Here is a 23,614-nt window from a genome sequence, read left to right as displayed (position 1 = left end):
AAATGGTCATGTTTGCAAAAACCACTTGGTTTCTCCTTGCCAATGGCTTATAGAATTGGAAAGGTAAATCAAGGTGTCAGAAATTCAACGATTCTGCACAAAGAGAAGGCTGAAAGAAACAAAGTGAAATTCATTGACTCTCAGGCCCTGCTGAAGCAAATACAGCAAAAAGTAATTTACTGCAGAGCATGATAAATGTGAGCTTTGTTGCCTTTTCGCTGTAGAAAGCACTGGAAGATGGCTGCAAACTATTTTCCCAATCATTATATGCAACAGAATTCAGTTAAATTAAGTAAAAAAGGGCAGCTTGCAAAAAGCAGAGAGCAGGGACCAGAAGCCTGCAGCTATGGAATAGATAAGCTCTCCCGAAGAATCAGAAATCAAGGTAAAAGACTCACCTCAGCTTGGAAGCACAAGAAAGAAGAACTGAAGTTACATATTGAATTTCCAGAGACCAATAGGAGAGATGTAAGTTAAAATGGTTTTACACCCTACATGTACTTTGTAGACAGTGAGCACTTCTTAGAAATTTACTCAGTTGATGACATTTGTCAACATCACATGAGCACTGCACCTGTCATGACATCCTGAAATGTACAGGCTTCAGCCCCCCAGGAGTGAGCTTTCACAAATATTGCAATGTATTATGAAAGATTTCAGAAGAAGATGATCATCCGAAAAAGGAAGGATCACACACCTCCTGTCACTTGTCCCCCTCCTACATCCCCAGGCAAATGGCCGTCAGGATTTAGTAGCTACTTGTGTGAAAGGAAATGTCCCATCTGACGATTGGGGACCTCCAAAATGACACATCTGCCATGTGGCATCATATTTTGGATGAGATGGATATGCGGATGATGCTAACTTGGAAGGAGCAATCAGTTCTGATTAGGTCATTCAGCACTGCAACATGATTTGGAAAATTATGCACTTGGAGTAATAAAAGCAGATGAAATTCAATGGTGACAAATGTAATAAATCAAAGAACGGCAGATGCTTGAGATCTGAAGCAAACAAAAACAGAAATTGTTGGAAAAAACTTAAAAGTCTGCCAGTATCCATGGAGAGAGAAATAGAGTTAACTAAGATTTTGGAGTAGATTTGTAGCTCGGGTTGTGGGTGTTGTGGTTGGTTGGCTCACTGAGCCGTTTGTTGTTCCACAGATGTTTCATTACCCTGCTGGGTAACATCATCAGTGCAGCCTCCAATGAAGTGCTAATAAAATGTGAGGCTGGATGAACACAGCAGGCCAAGCAGCATCTCAGGAGCACAAAAGCTGACGTTTCGGGCCTAGACCCTTCATCAGAGAGGGGGATGGGGGGAGGGAACTGGAATAAATAGGGAGAGAGGGGGAGGCGGACCGAAGATGGAGAGGAAAGAAGATAGGTGGAGAGAGTGTAGGTGGGGAGGTAGGGAGGGGATAGGTCAGTCCAGGGAAGACGGACAGGTCAAGGAGGTGGGATGAGGTTAGTAGGTAGCTGGGGGTGCGGCTTGGGGTGGGAGAAAGGGATGGGTGAGAGGAAGAACCGGTTAGGGAGGCAGAGACAGGTTGGACTGGTTTTGGGATGCAGTGGGTGGGGGGGAAGAGCTGGGCTGGTTGTGTGGTGCAGTGGGGGGAGGGGATGAACTGGGCTGGTTTAGGGATGCAGTAGGGGAAGGGGAGATTTTGAAACTGGTGAAGTCCACATTGATACCATATGGCTGCAGGGTTCCCAGGCGGAATATGAGTTGCTGTTCCTGCAACCTTCGGGTGGCATCATTGTGGCAGTGCAGGAGGCCCATGATGGACATGTCATCAAGAGAATGGGAGGGGGAGTGGAAATGGTTTGCGACTGGGAGGTGCAGTTGTTTGTTGCGAACTGAGCGGAGGTGTTCTGCAAAGCGGTCCCCAAGCCTCCGCTTGGTTTCCCCAATGTAGAGGAAGCCGCACCGGGTACAGTGGATGCAGTATACCACATTGGCAGATGTGCAGGTGAACCTCTGCTTAATGTGGAATGTCATCTTGGGGCCTGGGATGGGGGTGAGGGAGGAGGTGTGGGGACAAGTGTAGCATTTCCTGCGGTTGCAGGGGAAGGTGCCGGGTGTGGTGGGGTTGGAGGGCAGTGTGGAGCGAACAAGGGAGTCACGGAGAGAGTGGTCTCTCCGGAAAGCAGACAGGGGAGGGGATGGAAAAATGTCTTGGGTGGTGGGGTCGGATTGTAAATGGCGGAAGTGTCGGAGGATAATGCGTTGTATCCGGAGGTTGGTAGGGTGGTGTGTGAGAACGAGGGGGATCCTCTTGGGGCGGTTGTGGCGGGGGCGGGGTGTGAGGGATGTGTCACGGGAAATGCGGGAGATGCGGTCAAGGGCGTTTTCGATCATCGTGGGGGGAAAGTTGCGGTCCTTAGAGAACTCGGACATCTGGGATGTGCGGGAGTGGAATGTCTTATCGTGGGAGCAGATGCGGCGGAGGCGGAGGAATTGGGAATAGGGGATGGAATTTTTGCAGGAGGGTGGGTGGGAGGAGGTGTGTTCTAGGTAGCTGTGGGAGTCGGTGGCCAGCTTGTAACTGATGTCCATTTCAAGCCCACCGACTCCCACAGCTACCTAGAATACACCTCCTCCCACCCACCCTCCTGCAAAAATTCCATCCCCTATTCCCAATTCCTCCGCCTCCGCCGCATCTGCTCCCACGATAAGACATTCCACTCCCGCACATCCCAGATGTCCAAGTTCTCTAAGGACCGCAACTTTCTCCCCACGGTGATTGAGAACGCCCTTGACCGCGTCTCCCGCATTTCCCGCGACACATCCCTCACACCCCGCCCCCGCCACAACCGCCCCAAGAGGATCCCCCTCGTTCTCACACACCACCCTACCAACCTCCGGATACAACGCATTATCCTCCGACACTTCCGCCATTTACAATCCGACCCCACCACCCAAGACATTTTTCCATCCCCTCCCCTGTCTGCTTTCCGGAGAGACCACTCTCTCCGTGACTCCCTTGTTCGCTCCACACTGCCCTCCAACCCCACCACACCCGGCACCTTCCCCTGCAACCGCAGGAAATGCTACACTTGTCCCCACACCTCCTCCCTCACCCCCATCCCAGGCCCCAAGAAGACATTCCACATTAAGCAGAGGTTCACCTGCACATCTGCCAATGTGGTATACTGCATCCACTGTACCCGGTGCGGCTTCCTCTACATTGGGGAAACCAAGCGGAGGCTTGGGGACCGCTTTGCAGAACACCTCCGCTCAGTTCGCAAAAAACAACTGCACCTCCCAGTCGCAAACCATTTCCACTCCCCCTCCCATTCTCTTGATGACATGTCCATCATGGGCCTCCTGCACTGCCACAATGATGCCACCCGAAGGTTGCAGGAACAGCAACTCATATTCCGCCTGGGAGCCCTGCAGCCATATGGTATCAATGTGGACTTCACCAGTTTCAAAATCTCCCCTTCCCCTACTACATCCCTAAACCAGCCCAGTTCATCCCCTCCCCCCACTGCACCACACAACCAGCCCAGCTCTTCCCCCCCACCCACTGCATCCCAAAACCAGTCCAACCTGTCTCTGCCTCCCTAACCGGTTCTTCCTCTCACCCATCCCTTCCTCCCACCCCAAGCCGCACCCCCAGCTACCTACTAACCTCATCCCACCTCCTTGACCTGTCCGTCTTCCCTGGACTGACCTATCCCCTCCCTACCTCCCCACCTACACTCTCTCCACCTATCTTCTTTACTCTCCATCTTCGGTCCGCCTCCCCCTCTCTCCCTATTTATTCCAGTTCCCTCCCCCCATCCCCCTCTCTGATGAAGGGTCTAGGCCCGAAACGTCAGCTTTTGTGCTCCTGAGATGCTGCTTGGCCTGCTGTGTTCATCCAGCCTCACATTTTATTATCTTGGAATCTCCAGCATCTGCAGTTCCCATTATCTCCAATGAAGTGCTGTTGTGTTTTCCCACCTGTTATTTAAACTCTGGTGTCCGTTGAGATGGGTTGATAAGCGTATTAAACAAATGAGACCATCACTCCAAAGCACAGACACTACTGACAATGAGAACACATACCAACAGGTGCAGATAGACCAGACACCACAGCTGGGCAATAAGATACTCAATACACTCAAGAGACCCAAATAGGCCTCAAACAGGACAAATCAGCAAAACAGTGACCTAAGAATGAAACCAATAGGAACTAACACTGCCCCACACCCCAATTCTACCTCCTCCTGAAGGTCCGCAAACTGGAAGTACTCCTCAAACCCACAGTCTCCCTGCCAGGCATGCAGTCACATACTTTAGCCAAGGAGCTAGGAAGCAGATTGAAGAACCTTGTCACCGCACTCAATCCAAGAGTTCCTCAATTCCATCAAGGGCATAAGAATAGATGATTCCTTTCTAGAATCCATACAGTATGGAAGCAGGCCCTTCGGCCCACCAAGTCCACACTGACCCTTGGAGCAACCTGCCCAGACCCATGCCCCTATAACCCATCTAATCTACACATCCCTGAACACTATGGGTACTTTAGCATGGCCAATCCACTTAGACTGCACATCTTTGGACTGTGGGAGGAAACCAGAGCACCTGGAGGAAACCCACATAGACACGGGGAAAATGTGCAAACTCCACACAGGCAATCACTTGAGGCTAGAATCAAACCTGGGTCCCTGGTGCAGTGAGGCAGCAGTGTTAACCACTGAGCCACTGTGCCAACGATGACAAGACCACGGTATCATTTGATGTTAGTGCCTTGTTAACATCGATAGACATACCACTAGCAACCCAGCTCAATGGACACCAGAGTTTGAATAACGGGTGGGAAAACACAACAGCGCTTCAGAGGCTGTACTGATGATGTTACCCAGCAGGGTAATGAAACATCTGCGGAGCAATGAACCAGTCGGCTAGTCAACCAACCACAACAAACAAAGTTAACGCTTCATGCCCTGTGACCTGCACATTGAGGCATATTATCAAGCTGCATGTTAACCTGAAAAGAATCCTGAACTAAGACTCTTATGTACCTTTACGATTCAGATATCTGAAGCCTTTTCCCATTTAGAAGATAGTCCACACCTCTTATCTTCTAAGCAAGTTGCATGACTTCACACTTCCCCACATTGTATTCCATTTGCTACTTCTTTGCCCACTCTCCAAGCATGTCCAAGTCCTTCTACAGTCTCCCAACCTCCTCAACATGACCAGCCTCTCCACCTACCTGTGGGTGAACTGCAAGCTCAACAACAATGCCCTCAGTTTCTTTGTCCAGATCATTAATGCATAACATGAACAGTTATGGTCCCAACCCCTGAGGAACTCTACTCATCATTGGCTGCCATCCTGAAAAAGACCTCTTTATCCCTACTCTCTACCTGCTGCCAATAAACCAAACCTCCATTCATGCCAGTACCTTCCCCTAACACCCATGGACACTTATCTTTGTAAAATGTTAACTCTGTTTCTCTCTCCACGGATGCTACCAGATCTGCTGAGTTTCTCTAATAATTTATGTTCTTGTTTGTGACAAACATAATGATCACGAAAGAAAGCTAATGAAGAACGAGTGTGTGGTACTCCTTTGGATTATCTATGTACCACAAAACCTCTGGTGGCGATGGTGGATAGGTATGCTGTTATTGAAATTCCCACCAAAAGTGTTTAAAGTGATCTGGGAAATTAGTCGGCTTGATGGTCAACATGTTCCATCCATTGTAAATTAAACATCAATAAAGCAAAACAATTGCTGAACGTTGGAGCAAAATAAATTGTTTCAAGTTGGGAAAGTCATGCTCAAGCTACATATCTCCTTGGTCCTTTCTGAAGGAAGGTCAGAGAAGACTAACATGTATGATCTTGACATCAGATGAACGATGACTGGATAAAGGTTGCAATAACTTAGACTGTTTATTTTCAAAATAATTTATAAATGCATTGAAATAGTAGGAAATGGCAACAAGAATATCTCAGGTGCAAGCTATTAAAACCAATTTTCAAACTGATATCAGTAAGTTTTCTTCAATGTGATAAGAATAGTGAGGGAAAAAAGTCCTCGAAAAAATTAAGAATTTAGGGAGAGTGATGGGGAAAACTCTGTGGTGTTTTCTGGGTGAATAAATTAAGAGAGTTCAAATGGTCTTTTCCATACTTATTTATTGGGTTGATCCTGAACCTTGCAAAATGAAAAATTTGTTCACGATACAACTGTTACCTTTGAGGAAGAATTCACCAATTCTACTGGGTCAATGGCTATATTTGGATTTCTATTTGTGGAGTGTTTTAGTATCTTGCACTGTGATCCAGTGAAGGACAGCTAGTGTTTTGGTGTCAGAGATAATGGGAACTGCAGATGCTGGAGAATCCGTGATAACAAAGTGTAGAGATGGATGAACACAGCAGGCCAAGCAGCATCTTAGGAGCACTGGCAGGTTGTGGTCATGACACTCCGCTCCGGGTAGTACATATGCCACTATCTGCATGTGATCAAAGAACTTCAGTATGATCGTAGCAGGTCTAAATGCAGAACTCCCTGTCAAGTACCTTCCAGCAGCTCCTACTTCTGGTTTAAGTATATGCTGCATAAAGCTGAAAGATGACACCGAGCATTGCTTTCAAAGAGCCATGACTATAAACTAATAGCTAACAAAGTAACTGGCCATTCAAAATTCAAAACTGGAACATCTAGCTTACCAGTTGGTTGAACAGTGAACTTTGGCACGAGCATATATATCAGATAATATTAGATCAGCTGACCATTATAAACACACCTATTGTGTCTTCCACATTCTTCCTTCTATAATTGCTGGCTGGCCTCATATTTTTTGTTTTTCACTTCCAGTAAAGTGTGTTAGAGAAATGTATTTCCTTTCCATCGTAATGATAAGTTAATTGTTTGATTATGATTCAAATTTTAAAAAAATGTTACTTGCATTTGCACAATAGCAAATAGTAAAATAAAAATATTCTAAAATCAATAGCCAATTTGCAATTAAGGTGCGGAATACTAGATGCTGAGGGCTGAAATACCGAGCCTAGGATTGAAGAATGAATGTTTTCTTTTAATATTGGGAATTTGCAGTTAGGACACCTCCTCTGTGGGCATTCACCAACACCCCACATTCACTTCCCCTGTTCACTTCTGCTTGACATCACTCAAAAGCGACAGCATTAACAGAATGATGCATCATGCAAAACAAGTATTCTTATGGTCCGGAATTGGGAGCGAATACTACTTTTCTAATGGTGAATGATCAATGAACACTTGATTGCAGTAAAGAAAGTGACCCCAACCATAATTCAAAAATATTAATTCCCTGACAAAACAACTAGTATCAGCTCCAACAGTTCTAACCAAAGGATAAACACAGATAGGTTCACCACACGAACACAGAGGGTCCGTCTTGTTTCCTCTGAAGTATTTTCCTTTTGGCAATTTGGAGAATTAAATTCTTAGCATGAGAATTTTCATCCCTAAGACCAAGAACAGCAAATTGCTGCTTCCCCACTTGTTCAGCATTCCAGCATCATTCAACCACTCACTGCGCTGAAAGCCGAAAATACAAGTTACATTTTACGTTTTGGAGTCAGAGCTTCTGAATAGACACCTTTTGCTTTCTGAAACTTATGTAGGCTGTTTTTTAAGCACACTGATGTTAAAATTTTCCATGACTGTTGAACAGATGGGAAATCTGGACGTGCTCCAGATGGATGGCCCTCACATTTTCCATTAGATTAGTAAATCCTGGAGGCTACAACTGATAGCAAATCAAGGGGATATGAATTAGGCACATATCCAAATAATCATTACTCATTATTTCACCAACGTTTTGTTCTAGAAGCAGCAAATGCAGCAATGTACCCAGTCTTAATTACAAGAAATAGCACTTATGCAGAAGGTCATATTCCATGTATGTAGTTCAAACCTTTTGGTGAGATTATCAAAAAGCATTTCAGGCTTCATATAATGGAAGGCTTGAAGGTGTCACACATTAGCTCTGCAACCGGTGTGTGCCCCGTTCTCCTAGCTTGGGGAAGGCCTGCCTAAATAAGTCATGGAATCATACAGCACAGAAAAAGACTCTTCAGTCCGACTTGTCCATGTCAACCAGGTATTCTAAACTGATCTAGTCCTCATTCTATAGACACACCACCTCAGATTCCTTTAATACCTTTCCTCTCTCACCTTAAACCTATGGCCTCTGGTTTTGGACCCCCCACAGCCAAGTAACAAAGACCTTGGCTATTCACCCTATCCATGCCCTCATGATTTTATAAACCTCTATAAAGGTCATCCCTCAACCTCCGACAATCCAGGGAAACAAAAGCCCAAGCCTATTCAGCCTCTCCATTTAGGTCAAGCCCTCCAAATTCGGCAATATCCCTGTAAATCTTTTTTGAACCCTTTCAAATGTAACAACATCTTTCCTACAGCAGAGAGACAGAACTGTACACAGCATTCTAAAAGTTTTTTTATTTCTATTCATTTGTGGGATGTGGGCATTGCTGGCTGGCCAGCATTTCTTGCCCATCCCTAGTTGCCCTTGAGAAGGTGGTGGTGAGCTGCCTTCATGAACCACTGCTGTCCACTTGCTGTCAGTTGACCCACAATGCCATGACGGAGTCTAGCAGCTACGTCCAGGGGGACCTGACCAGCTCAATCAGTAGTACTGCAGCCGAGCCATTCTTGATGGTGGACATTGAAATCCCCCACACAGAGTATATGTTGTGCCCTTGCCATCATCATTGTTTCCCTGAGATGTTGTTCAACATGGAGGCATACTAATTCATCAGCAGAGGCAGGACAGTATGTGGTCATCAGCAGGAGGTTTCCCTGTCCATTTCTAACCTGGACCGATTGTTGAGGACTCCTAGAGCAACACCCTCCAGACTGTATACCGGTGTGCTGCCACCTCTGCCGGGTCTGTCCTGCCGGTGAGACAGGACATATCCAGGGATGGCAAAGGTGGTATCTGGGGCATCGTTTGTAAGTTATGATTCTGTGAGTGTGACAATATCAGGCTGTTGCTTAACTAGTCTGTGAGACAGCTCTCCAAATTTTGGTATTAACCCCCTGAATTAGTGATGAGGAACTTCTCAGGATCGACAAGGCTGTTTCTGCCATTGTCTTTTCTGGTGCCTAGGTAGATGCTGCATGTTACGTTTGGTTTCATTTCCTTGAGAATTTGTAGTGATTGGTACATCTAAGTGGCTTGCTAGGCCATTTCAGAGGGCAATTGCGAATCAACCACATTGCTGTGGGTCTGGAGTCACATGTAGGCCAGACCAGATGAGGGTGGCAGATTTCCTTCTCCAAAGGACATTAGTGAACCAGACGGGTTGTTCCGACAATCAGCAATGATTTCATGGTGATCAGTAGTTTCTTAATTCCAGACTCTTTCAATTATTGAATTCAAATTCTACCATCTGCCATGGTGGGAATTGAACCTGGGTCCCCAGAACATTCGCAGGGTTTCACTAATGTCCTGTCCATTCCAATGTCTATACTTAACGTTTAATGGCAGGAGAGGATTACAGGTTGGGAATACAATGGAGACGCTTTGTGGGGCTCTACAGCAAAGGCAGGGGAGTGGCTGTCAGTCCCACAATCCACTTCTCACACAGGGTTTCTCAATCTGGCACTTTGGTTTTGAGTGAGTTACCTCATCCCCAGAGCCCACAAGAGACCTGAATAGCTTTGCTTTTGTCCTTCCCATTTCATGATTTTCCTACTAGATTCTTATGGTTAATACCTGCAACAGTGAGATAAGCCCCTTAAGAGGGCATTAACGGCTCATTTAAGAGCCTCAATTGATGGCCAGCCAAGCAAGAAAGGCTGTCTGTGTGCTTTCCTGTCATGGACTTAATCAGGGTGGATGTGATAGGAGGTAGGATCACCTCTGATCACACCCTGCCACCGACTAAATTTCATTCTACCACCAAGCCCCACAGTTAGATAGGGCATAACATTTTGTCCATTGCATTAAAAGTAATAGGCAGAGTGATAATTAAAACAAAAGGTAAGCTGAGAATGTCATGAAAATACCTGAGAAAACACATATTGAATGGTTTAAGTTGGGCTTTTGAATCACAGTGATTTATACATTCGGAAACAAAATGGCAACTTCATTGTTAATTGACTGTTTTCAACCAATTACAGCAGAAGCAGTGGAATGGTTTAGAACTTGCACAATTACTATGTAATGAGTTACAGAGACTGTATAAATGGAGCTTCGCTGACTTTGGGTAGACTGACAAACGTACTATACAGTAAAATGCCTTAAGTGCAAAATACACAGCCCACTTTGAAATGGTGTTGGAGCCCCTTCTGGGTTAAACAACTAGAAAGCAAGGAAGAAGGTATTCAAAAAACTGATTTTTTTTCGCTCATGGGAAGGGAAGCTGTGAAATTAAAACAACAAAAAAAAAGACAATCAGATTTTATGCATTTCTAAACAATGAAATTGTCTTCAAAGATCTTTGTCTACCATGGCACACAGAACTAACCATCAAAGTGACCAGTTTTTCAGAAGTATTTTGTTTACAAGGAGAATGGGGATTGCTTAATATTAATTATAAAACTACCACAGAAAAATTGCTTGCCTGTCGCCACCTTTATTTCTACATTTAAGTGACTTTATTGCGTGCTTTAGAATTCAACAGTTTACCTCCAGTTACAATGCAACATACCAATTCTGTTCAGTCTGTCAATTGCCACAGTTTCAAACGCTCTTCGCATCATTGGGTACTGCTCCAGAACTTCATTGAAATGGTCCACAGAGAGGGAATAGAGTCGACAGTAGGTGTCAGCTTTCACACTGGCAGTACGCCGTCCTTTAGTGAGTAAGCAGATTTCTGGAGGGGGACAAATAAGAAACAAAAGTTCAGAAGCAGGTATTGAATCTGCTGGGAACTCCAAAAGATTATCACGTTCAATCCAAAGTGAATGCCAGAAACTGATCTGGAAGATTGTTTCTTTGCTCCCAGTAGGATTGGCTTGGGTGGCGGGCCAAAGATGGACAATTTGCTTTTTATTTTTCAATGGAGTATTGAGCTTTTTCTATCTGTAAATTTCATTTTTTCTCGTGGAATTCATAATTATGGCTGTCTAACTTGAATAAGGTCTTGATGAATTAGTAAAATTCATTTCAGCACCCATAAGACCACAGGATACAGGAGAATTAGGCCATTTGGCCCATCGAGCTGCTTTACCATTTGATCATTGCTGACATGATCTCACCTGGCAGTGGAAAAATATTAGCCAAGGTTCACTAATCTGAGACAAGATTTTCTTGGATAGCACAATTTCCCACACTGCCATCTGAACAGTTGGCAGGGAACACATCACCACAGAACTCAACAGCCCCATAGTTATCTGGCACTCCCAGGAGCATGAATTGGTTGATGATAGGGCAGGTTGGTAGTTGGGCTTCTGCCCCTCACTCGAGTGGAAATCCTGCCTCAGAGAGCCTCCCACTGTAATCCAAGCCACACCAATGGAGGGCAGTAGCCAGGTTTGAGACTACCCAGAATCTATGCCCTCAGGAAAGTTCAGGTGGTCTGAAGGTGAGGAGAGGAGAGAAAGTGAGACCTGAGGAGGTTAAGATGGGGAATGTGGTGGGTTTCAATAGAAAGGCTCATGGCACTCAAATGCCAGATTTTGGTGGACTGAAGAGGACCTTGAATGAAATGCCCTTCACCTCATTCTTGGCCCTAAACTGGGTTCCTCCGTGGTATAACTTTGTTCCTGGCAGCCTCAAAATCGATGTGGGGCGGGCTTCAATTGGAGTGAGTGCAGGCAGATTGCCCCAGGCATACCTCAGACATGTGAGAACAGGTAAGGGGGAGGCAGAAGGGTGATGGGAAAACTGTTCAGGCTGTCACAGTCATTGAGCATGCAAACCTGTTGACAGAGCATAGTAAGATCCTGCTTCTGACATACAGAAGAGTCCTGGTTGAAAAAATACACATTTTTCACTTTTAGAGATGTTTAAACTTGGATATAATGCCTCAAAGCTCAAATAAATGAGTAAAAAGCAGCAGTGATGATGGAATTATCATCTATTACAAGACAGCTTCCTGAGGATTAGCGGGATAGTGGTGAATTAAATGGAAAAATAATAATAATTTGGTGGAATAATTTTAATGTTTTTTGGGTAATATGTTAATTGAGATGCAAGCAGAGTAAAACGCCTACATTTCATTGAATGACATTCAACCTTACTACGTAAGTGAATGTTAAAAAAAATTGAATGGTACTATTGAAAGAAGGGCAGGGCAATTATGTGGCTTTCATATAGTAGCAGTAGATCAGAATATCCAGTTATTATCTCAATGCTGCTTGTGGGGTTTTCTGTGCACCATCTGGTTGTTTGCTATCTTTCCCAACATTGAAACAGTGACTACATTTCCCATGTATTTAATTGGCTGCAGTGTATTTCAAGATACCCCGAAGTCATGAAAGGTTCCACATAAATACAAGTTTGTTCTTTTTCTAGTTACTTGTCACCAGGATCACTTATATCCTGCAACTATAAAGAGCAGATATTCCATACTATCTGGAAACTCAAAGAATCATTTTGACATTGTAAAATATTGGGAAGTCATTGGTAACAGGAGCTGTTAAGTTTTGTGTCATTGAGGCAATGTGATTATTTGAGGAAGTAACTAATGTGGTTAGCCAGGCAGGAGCGAGTGAGAAGATGGTTCAAGACAAGATGTAAGCAGCACCTGCAGGAGCAGGCAAAGGAAGGGGTCTGCGACACCAAACAGCATCACTTAGAGGAACAGGCAAGGAAAGGATCCTGTGACAGGCATCCAGATACACAGCTTGAATTCTTAGAGCTCAATAGAATTGGTTTTTCCTGATTAGCAGAGAAAGGAGCTAGCTGTTTATCCAGTCTCTGGTAAATGTTTAATCTCTTTTTCTACTCTTAAGTTTAAAATCATATAAAATTGGCAGTACATTTAATAAGATATGTATAAAATCATATAAAAATTGGCAGTAAAATTAAAACATTATATGTAATATCAAGTAAAAATTGGCAGTAAAATGAATAACATATATATAAATAAAATTTATAAAATAAAATATATAAAATATATAAAATGAATGGTTAATTATTTAAAACTCATCAAGAATGGCAGGATGGGTGCTGTGTCAAAGCTGCCCCATGTGGGAGCTCCTGGATGCTATTATGATCAAAAGCAAACATGTCTGCGGTAAATCTTTTAAGATTGAGTAGTTCTGGTTCAGACTTTGTGAGGTAAAGGTAAGTAAGGTAGTAAGAAAAACAGGCAATGGTATAGTGAAAGCAAACAACATTATTCACTGCTGCAAAGAGCAAGAATCCAAATGGCTGTATTGCCTGTCAATTACCAGGCTTCAGGATATTTGCTCAGGACTAGAAAGTTACTTACAGTGGGAGAGGAGGGATCCTGTGATCATGGTCCATGTGGTTATTAATCTTATGAGTAGAACTAAGAAAGAGGAGTTGTGGATTACTCTATCTGTCATGACCTTATCTCCTACCTGGCTCGCTAGGGATGGCATGGTGGCTCAGTGGTTAGCACTGCTGCCTCAGAGTCCCAGGGACGCAGGTTCAATTCCACCTTCAGGTGACAGTATGGCATTCGCACATTCTCCCTGTATCTGCGTGGGTTTCCTCCCACAGTCCAAAGATGTGCAGGTTAGGTGGATTGGTCATGCCATATTACCCAGGGATGTTTAGGCTAGGTGGGTTAGACATGGGGGAAATTCAGGGGTCGGGGAATGGGTCTGGGTGGGATGCTCTTCAGAGAGGTGATGTGGATTTGTTGGGCTGAGTGGCCTGTTTCCACACTGTAGGGATTGTGTGAATAGTGGGCCAGACTCTATGGGCTAAATGGCATGCTTTTGTTCCTGTATCTAAACACAGTATAAAGAGCTAGACACTAAATTAGAAAGCAGAATCTCAAAGTTTATACTCTATCGACTATTACACTAATCTGTCTTGCAAATTGACAGAGGGTACAAAGAGGTGAATCTGTGTGTGAGAAGTGGGTTCCAGCTCACTGGCAGCAGTGCTGAGAAAAGTGGGGGCTGTACTGATCAGCGGGTCTACACCTGAATTCTGCTGGGGCCAGTGTTCTTGTGAATGATGTAATGTGTTAAGATGTAGTACATGAAAGAATACAGACAAGGTAAGAGAGGAAAAGAGTAAAATGAGAAATGTGGTTCGAAGAATCGTGTTGCCAACAAACAAGGCTACAATACAAAACCACAAAATTAAAGGCTCTGTATGCATACTGCATTCATTACAAAGTAAACAAACTGATACTGCGCTCTGAAGTAACTTAATATAATCTGATGGCCATTACAGAGTTATGGCTGAAATTTGTTGAGGATTGGCTCCTGAATAATGAGAGGTATATGATATTTAACAATAAAAGAATGGAGGTAAAGATGGAGGGGCAGCATAGTTAATTAAGGATGGCATTTGTGCAATAGTTAGAGATGACCTTGGTTCAGGAAACCAGGCTGCATAATCAACTTGGGTGTAGATGGCGAACAGTGGTGAAAAGGTGTGTCTTACAGTAGTGGCCTAAATACCCCTTAACAGAAACCACAATGCAGGGCAAAGTATACAAGAGGAAACATTGGGTCCTATGACAAAAGGATGGGTATGATAATAACATGGGTGTCTTTAATCTACTTATAAACTGGAAAAATCAGATTGACAGTAATAGCTTGAATGAGGAGTTCATAAAAAGCACTTGAGTTAATTTCCTGCACAGTCTGAAACCAGCTAAACAGTGGACTATATTAGACTTGGTATTGTGTAACAGAACAGGATTAATAAATGATCTCAGAATAATGACACTCCTGGGTAACAGCTGCTACAACACAATTGTAATTTATGTGCCGTTTGCAAAGGAGGCATTTGGGACCTGGGCAATTATTTTAGAGTGAAATAAGGAAATTATCTGGACATAAAAGCTGAGGTAAACTGTACATTCAGCTAAGGAGTAGAGTGAGAGTGAAGCATTAGAAACCATTTTAAGGGATATTTCACAATATTCAGAATAAGCATTTCCTACTATTAGGAAAACTTCAAAAGGGATGTCCCCTCATCTGTGGTAAACTGAAAAAGTGAGAAAAAACATCAAACGAAGGGAAAAAAATCATATAACTGGTGGCTAATGAAATAATTGAGGTATTGGTGTTAATTTTACAAAATTCCTTTGATTCAGGAAAAGTTCTATTGGACTGGAAAATAACAAATATAATGTCCTCTATTCAGGAAGGGAAGGAAGTCAGAAAACAAGTACCTATTGGCCAGTTGACTTGATGTCATCATGACAAAAGTATTAATATTAATGATTAAAGTGTCTACAGTTGCACACTGAGACCACTTCAGGGTAATTGGGAAAGGGCAGCATGGTTTTCCTAAAGAGTATCGTACTTATGAATTTTTCTGGAATTCTTTGAAAGAGGAACAAGTGCTCTGCATAAAAGGGAGTCTGTAGATGTATTGTGGTTGGACTTTCAGAAGAGCTGTTTGAGATGAATAACTTTCAGAAACTGGCCAAACATTGTCTACCAGTATTTCATGGGACATGGATAAACCTAACATACACAGACTTGGTGACTCTGTCCATACTAGTCCAGAGGCATTGAACAAAGCCATTAGGCCACACTATGACTCTAAAAATTATGGAACCATCAGGATACTTTCAGATTTGGAAGCACTGTATCTGAACGCGGATTCTCGTTCTTTGAAATTGTTAATCTAAGAGAACACTTTCTGATTAAAAGCAAGACTGAGGTCAACTTTATGAGAATCTTCCCTATTGAAACTACTTTCAGGTATTAATAGACATCATAGCTGACTGTTATTTTTTGGCTTAAGTCTGAGTTGAGTCAGGTTTTCTGGAGTTTTTTTCATCACAGCGTTCAGTGAGTTTTCTCAATGTTTCTTATTAGATTCACCTCATTAATTAACTACCAACAGTTTGATTGTTATTTACTGCTGGATTGCAGAGTCACTAGCTTCCCTTCCCAAGACCTCCCCTGACAGGATGAAAGATCGTGGTTGATACCCTTGAATTACCATGCTGGGACCATCTGACCTATGGGTACTCCCATGGACTTCAGTGAGGACTATTCCCTTATGAGTTAGAGACATGGATGCCTGCTGGCCGCACAATTAGCTTGTTTGTCATGTTAGCTGTTGGCACATGGAACAGGTGTGAGATTGACACAGCACACTGCTACATAGCAAGATGGGACCCTCCCCCAAACCCTGACTGACAGCTGCTTCACTGCAATGTTTGTGCAACAGCGAGCTTTAGCACAGCAAGACAGAGATGCTGTGAATGTGTAGGAAGATGCTAAGCAAGCAAGCGCTAAGACAGCAAGCAATATCCTTGAGATGCAACCCGGTCCAGTCTGTGAGATGGGTGCATGCCATGTGCATCAAGTGTCCTTGCTGCAGCCTTTCAATGCTAGTTGCTAGTGGTTTCTGCAATGCAGGACTGTGCTTCCACTGCCAGTGCAGAGTAGAAGTGCCAGGATGATTATGATGTGCTGGCTGATTCTGGATACCCATGTCCATGGAGGAGCAACATGTTCAGCTGGTGCCCAAGTATGGTGCTCTGAGATGTTGTTGCCCAGTGTACAACATAGAAGTCAACTTGTGCAAGTGGTGAGTTGAGTCTACTCTGGTTTCTTTGTCAGGTTTTCCTGATGTCCAGCTTATTTAGCAAATCCAGTAAAATGGGAATGTCAATATTAATGAGTTGAGTTGTGTTTAACGAGGCGCTTAACAAGGGTTAGTCCTGTAAATTAGCATCTTGCTGCTGCCTAGCCAGAAGCACACCATGCCACCTGTGAAAAACAAAAGCTCGAGCGAGATGATCTTCATGTCAACACAGGCCCTGCCGAAACTCTCGTCCAGTCCTGGTATACATCTTACCAAAGCCCACATCGCTCATCATTCTATTAGATTCCGGCAATGGAAATCATGAAATTACTACAATATGTAAGTAAATACAGATTTGGCAGAGAGGATTTTGTAACAACCTTTGTCATGGTGTACATTTTTTTTTAACAACCGTTTGTACAGTAGAGTGGTAATAATGGCAACTGAAGAGGATATCAACGGCAAGTCTAAACATCACAGAACGCTGAGGGAAGATGTTTGTTGAAATGATAATTAACAGATGGAAAGGATCAGTGTATTGATGTCTGTATGTTCATTTGTAAGTTGATTTAACTCAAAAGCAGAGCCAGGGATAGATGTTTTTAAATTTACCAATGTTACAGTCAACTTTTAAACATTGTGAGTTTTGATCAATTTCTCTCCCTGGACTTTCTCAGGATGAATTGAAGAGATAGGAATATTAGATGAGAAGTTTGTAATCACCTATCTACACGTCACTTCAAAATGTTGAAATGAGATGGGTGATATACTTATTTGAAAAGGTTATTGAGGATTGCATAACCATGGTGGGAAAACTAAATTTAGACAGAGATCAGGCATGATCTAATTGAATGGAGGAGCAGATTTGAGAAGCTGAATGACTTACTCATGTTCTAGAATCCCTCTATGTATCTGAGACTGTATTTTAATTAACGTGTAATATGTGTGCAAGAAATCCTAAAATTAAAACATCTAAACATTCGCTCAAATCACACAAAGTTCTAACCAATCAATGTGTCAAAGTTGTGATTCTCCCTCAACCTGGCACAAATTATATTGTTTCAAAACAACCTGAAAATTAATAGAACAAATTGTGAATATTTGGATCAAATAATGTACCACTATGCCGAGCTGTACCAGTGGATCTATGGCTAAATACACTGCTCAATGTCATGGTGACGCACACAGAATAGTTTAAACTGAGTTAGCTGACCAGCAAAGATGTCATAGGAGCATTACTATTGGCCACCACATTTATTCCTAAGCAAAGAAACAACCACTGCTCCTATTGCAATCGAGGGATGTCCCTTGCTGCAACTTTCATCTGTCTAAGTATGAAATGTGTCCAGAATTCAAAGCAGGACATGCTGGAAGTGAACAGCAGGACAGTCATTTACTGCAGAGATCAAGTGGAGAACCTTCTTTAGAACTGAAAGTCATTAGAGATGAACATCATTTATAAAGGGGGAAAACACATGGAAAGTGTAGGCATGAAAATCAATGGAACATCAGACCCTTGAGCCTGTTCTGTCATTCTCTTAGATCATAGCAGATCTGTACCTCAGCTCCATTTACTGATCTACTGCGCCATATTCCATAATGATCACCCAACAAAAATCTTTCATTTTCAGTTAAGCAGAATGGACAGCATCTTAACTTTTTGTTTTGTACTTTACAGGGCTGTTTTGCCCAAATACTTCAAGAATTAAAGACTTCAACTATGACATATTTTCTTATGTCAGAGCTTGCTTGTGATATATTTGAGTAAATTAGTTTCTATAACCCAGCATCAAACAATACTGAAACAGATGAAAGGTGAAATAAAATAAACATTTCATTCATTGATCAAACATGCCACTTTGCTGCATGTGCCAAGGAGTCAGCTCAAAAAGGGTTAATTTTTTGCAAGTGCAATATCTGAGAAGTAAGGATTCAATCTTAATGAACTGCTCACCATAGCTCTCTCTGCCTGGAAAAAGATTTACACCACTGCTTTGAGCTTCAATGCAGCACCTGAGGCAATGTGTTAAAACAGCTGAGCAGTGCTTTCTAAAACTCCAGCTGCAGGAAAGAACATGGTTCTGTGTCATTTCCCTAGGTAATGGAATATTTCTTGCCTGTAAACAGACTCATGCTGCAACTGCTCCCAATGCAGGAAAGTCCCTGCAAGGATTCTTAGGCCTATTTGCTAAATTATGGAACACAATTAGATCTGTAAACAAACCTATTTCTTTTCCTGTTATTATTCCTTAAAATCTTCAAAAAATAAAACAATTAAAATGCTAACAACTACATCCTATTGTGCCACCATTGCAAAATGTAACACCAAAGAAATTGCAGACAATGCCAAACGATGATGAGAAACTATTAAAATTGCACACATGATGTATGCACAATGGAAATATATCACATGCCCAATTGTCCTATGCAGTATTTAGGCTGTATACACGTCTTTGTCCCCCTACCATCACAACACCCGCATCCCCACCCTGACTTCGTGGAACCATGTCAACATATCCTTTTAATTCTTTCTCATTTATGTGCTAACTAAGTTTCCTTTGAATGCATCTATTGCTGTTTTCCCTCAGCTCCTCTTTGTAGTAGCATATTCTACATTGTTACTATGCTTTGGGTAAATAAGCTGTTCTTAAATTTCCTCTTATTTATTAGTAATTTTCTTGCATTTAAGGCCTTGATGATGACTACACTGCAAATCATGAAATCATTGAACAATGTAGCACAGCACTAGGCTTTTCGTCCATTGCGATTGGACCAATTATTTTGTGGAGCTTTAAGACCCATTACACTTCCAGCTCCTCCCCAATATCCTGCAGAAGTTTTTCGTTCAAGCATTTATCCAGTTGCCTTTCAAAAGTTAGCACTGAATTTAGTTCTACAGATTGCATTCCAGTTCACATTAATCTCTGGAAATTAAATAAACATTTCCTGACGGCACCTCCAATATTTTTTTGCCAATCACCATCTTTCCGTGATCCTGGCTACCGGCCCTTCTACTGCAATGTCTGCTTTTCACGCTATCAAAACCATTCAGTATTTTGAATATGTCTTTTAAATTCCCCCTTAAATGTTTCTGCTCTGAAGAGAACCAACCTCAGCTTTTCTAGTCCCTCCATATAACTGACGCCCCTCATCCCTAATTGTAAATCTATTCTGAACACTCTCTTTCCTAAAGGGAAATATTCAGAATATAATGCAAAGCTCCCTCAAAGATATAGAACTATCATTTTGTAAAGATTCAGTGTTATTTCCTTGTTTTATATTTCATGCCTCAATGAATAAATATGTTCAACATCTTTTTTGATATTTGAGAGTTGCAAATCATCTGAAAGGCTGGGTAATAAGCATTTATTAAAATCAGCAAAGCTCCAAATACCAACCACAGGTAATGCTATTGTTTACTTCTCACTAGTTTGAAACTTAACTGTTCACCACTACTCCATGCTTTCCATCCTGTCGCTAATTTTGTAACATAATATGGGTCCTTTCAATCCCACAGGCTTTAATTTTGTTAGCAGCCTTATTATGTGGCACTTCATCAAAATTATTTTGTCTGGTCATATACACAAAATTGTTGTGCTCATGAACCCTCTTTGTTAATTTATTAAATAACACAATCAGTTTAGCTAAACATGATTTACCTTTAATAAAGCTGATTTTCCTTTGTTAACCATAATTTTGTCCCTGATTACTGTTGTCTAAAAAAGTTGCCCATCACCAAACTGGTTAGCGTATTATTTCCGCTTTTATCTCTCCTCACATTTTTACAATGGGGAGTAACAATTGCAATCCTCCCAATCTCGTACCACCCTTAATATCTAAAGGTGATTGGAAGATTGTGAGTAATGACATAAATTTAAAGAATTGTGGGTGCTGGAAATTTGAAACAAAAACAAAAATTTCTGAAGAATCTCAGCAAGTCTGGCAGCATCTACACATGGAGAAACAAATTCAAAATTTCAGGCCCAGAGACCCTTCATCAGTTCAATTTTTGTTTCTACAATTGCTGTCCTTATTTGCCTCCAGTATCAATAGCCTAGGTTGTATCTTACGCAACTCATTGAGCAAAATGTATTACTTAAGCTGTAAGTGACACTGCATTTCTTCAACTCATTTCACACTATCTTGATCCCCATCCTGATGCAAGCAGTGGAAGAGCATCGAGTAAAATGGAGAAGAAGAGTGGTGGGGGCACGGGGAGAGAAAGAAAGAGTGCAGGAGGGAGGCTGGTGATTGTCAGCATTGTGAATGTGCAGAACTGAGGGCATTTGTTCCTTATTAGTCCTGCCTCTGCTGAAAAAAAATGAGATCAGTGGATTAGAAAAGCAAATCAAATTAATCCAACATTTTGGCATGGATTCTGGGGTTAGTGGTGGAGGAATTACACTTGCTGTTCAATAGATTTACAGACTTTTCATGGACTCTTGATTGGTAACTTATTAAAATAATTATAATTAATTAAATGGCATTAAATCTACATGATTTGTTTTGCCCCAGTTATTCCTTTTTTAATATTTCCACTGAACTTTCTATATTCAGTTTGGATTTCCATTGCATTGTGCACTTTTAATTTCTCAAAAGAACTTTTATTTGGACTCATTTTAACTACTATATCTTTTATCACCCCCATCCCAATTGGGTGTCCATCCTTTATCCCTCATGGGGATGCATCCAGTTTTGAAGTGAACTAGCTCATCCTTGAACATATCCCATTGTCAACTAATATTTTGCTTATAATCTTTGTTCCCAAGCTGTCTAAACCAGTTCCCCTTTGAACTCTTTACAGTTAGCCGTCATCTAGTTACGTATTTTTACGCTTGATTATTCCTTCTGTTCTTTCAAAACTATTCGAAAGTTGAATTAAGATCTTCCTTCCCAAATGCTTCCCCTCCTTAAATATGCTTTATTTGGCTCACTTCATTCCTCAGCATGGGACCTAGAATTCTTTCATTCCTTACTGGGTTGGAAACATGTTGATCAAGAAAATTCTCTTATAAACATTATAGGAATTCTTTACTCCTTTGCCATTTATAATTTTACTATTCTTGGCTTTACTAGGATGACTAAGTACCTCATTATGATGATTATTTTGTAGTGCTGCAATGATTTTTACATATGTATTCCTCTATCATCTTCTGCTCTGAGGCCTACGAGCAACAAAATCACTTTCATTTTTGTCGAAATCTAAACAAGCAAATTGTGTTTGTCATCCCTGACATGTATCATCACTTTCCAATGCTAGATTAGCTTTGTTAACTTTTATAATCATACATTTCCACTTTCTTTCCAGAATATCTTGTCACTAGAAATATTAAGTTCCTAATCCTTCTTTTCTTTCAGCCTGAATTTGTCATTCCTATCATATCCTCATTCTATTTAATGACATGTGCCTGTATTTCTGTATTTATCATCTTAGGTGCATTTATGCAAACACACTCAAAATCATTTTGGAAAGTTATCTATTTGACATTGTCTGATCCCTCTTATTCCTGAACTATTCTTCACTGTGGTGCTACTTTTCTCCCTCAGTTTTCTTCAACCCTTGGCCAAGATTTTCACCATGGAGGATGATGTCTCCACTGTAGCTACAAAGCCAGAAGAAGTAAGGAATCCCAGGTCATTTCCCAAAACTCAGCCTCTCTCATTTTTGAGGGGCATGTTTGGAAGGGGGTCATAGTTCATGCACCTAATGCAGCAAATGGCCAGCTGCCTCCAACGAATTCATGTTTTGGAGGCCTGGTGTCTCGAACCTGGAGTATGGAGATGAGATCAGGGAAGGGCAGGTCTGTCCTCAGTGCATTTCTTCTGTATAGCCACAGCATCCCTTTGGAAGGGTGAGGTTCCTCTGCAGATATTTTCACAGGACACATTACAGTGGGGGTCATGAATCCTTTAGGTAGGAAGGGGGTCTTCAGATATCCGTTATGGGTGAGATTCATGAATCCTTTCACAGTGGTGTCAGATGCTACTGGGAACTGTTAACTGTGAAGAATGTTGTCTGCATAAGATGCAGAAACCCCTTTGAACTGTCTAGCTCATCAAGAACTGTCAAGAAGTGTCAACAGTGTTGACCAGCAAGAACTTGGTTCAGTTTAATGTTATTTCTTTTCATAGATCAAACTGATAATTTGGAATTATATATTTACCTATTCACTGTTGTCACTTGGTATAAAGTACTCAGCACTTTTGTTCTATATTAACTTCTACATCTGACCAAATTCTCCTCAGCATACTGTTTAGCAAGTTATTTCATTGAGTTAATTCTCCCAGCCACGTGTGGAGGAAACCCATTTTCTCTACCTATCCTGTGATACCTTCTCTACCACTGCCCCACCATGTCCTTTCATTATCTTGAAGATAATCTTTCCACCCTCTCTTTCCTGGAGACAAAAATTCACCAACTCCACTAACTGTGATGTTAGAAAACCTGTTGAAAATCCAAACGTAAGAATATAAGAACTGGGAACAGGAGTAGGCCATCCGGTCCCTCGAGCCTGCCCTGCCATTTAATAAGATCATGGATGATCTTTTTGAGACTCAGCTCCACATACCCACCCACTCACCATAACCCTTAATTCCTTTACTGTTCAAAAATTTATCTAGCCTTGCCTTAAAAACATTCACTGAGGTAGCTTCAACACTTCACTGGGCAGGGAATTCCACAGATTCACAACCTTTTAGGTGAAGAAGTTCCTCCTGATCTCATTCCCACATCTGCTTCCCTTTATTTTGAGGCAACGCCCTCTAGTCCTAGTTTCACCTGTTAGCGGAAACAACCTCCCTGCCTCCACTTTACCTATTCCCTTCATAATCTTATATGTTTCTATAAGATCTCCCCTCATTCTTCTGAATTCCAATGGGTATAATCCCAGTCTACTCAGTCTCGCCTCATAATCCATCCCTCTCAACTCTGGAATCAATCAAGTGAA

The 23,614-nt window shown here is 42.1% G+C and overlaps 1 protein-coding gene across 4 annotated transcripts in view; it reads right to left on the bottom strand.

The window, feature by feature from the left end:
• The window catches only part of LOC125459972 (potassium/sodium hyperpolarization-activated cyclic nucleotide-gated channel 1-like), a 295,720-nt gene that overhangs the window by 33,229 nt on the left and 238,877 nt on the right, over nt 1-23,614 (bottom strand). For all 4 annotated transcript variants that reach the window (XR_009446163.1, XM_048546975.2, XM_059648597.1 and 1 more), the window contains one exon: nt 10,675-10,839. Coding sequence is in view for 3 of the 4 variants with exons in the window: in XM_048546975.2 (XP_048402932.1) it covers nt 10,675-10,839 (165 nt within the window). In the remaining variant the exon portion in view is untranslated. The remainder of the gene's footprint in view (nt 1-10,674; nt 10,840-23,614) is intronic.

This window comes from Stegostoma tigrinum, chromosome 1 (genome assembly GCF_030684315.1).
Source record: "Stegostoma tigrinum isolate sSteTig4 chromosome 1, sSteTig4.hap1, whole genome shotgun sequence".
Lineage (NCBI taxonomy): Eukaryota > Metazoa > Chordata > Chondrichthyes > Orectolobiformes > Stegostomatidae > Stegostoma > Stegostoma tigrinum.
Note: the sequence above shows the minus strand (reverse complement) of the source record. Positions and strands in the feature narration are given on the sequence as shown.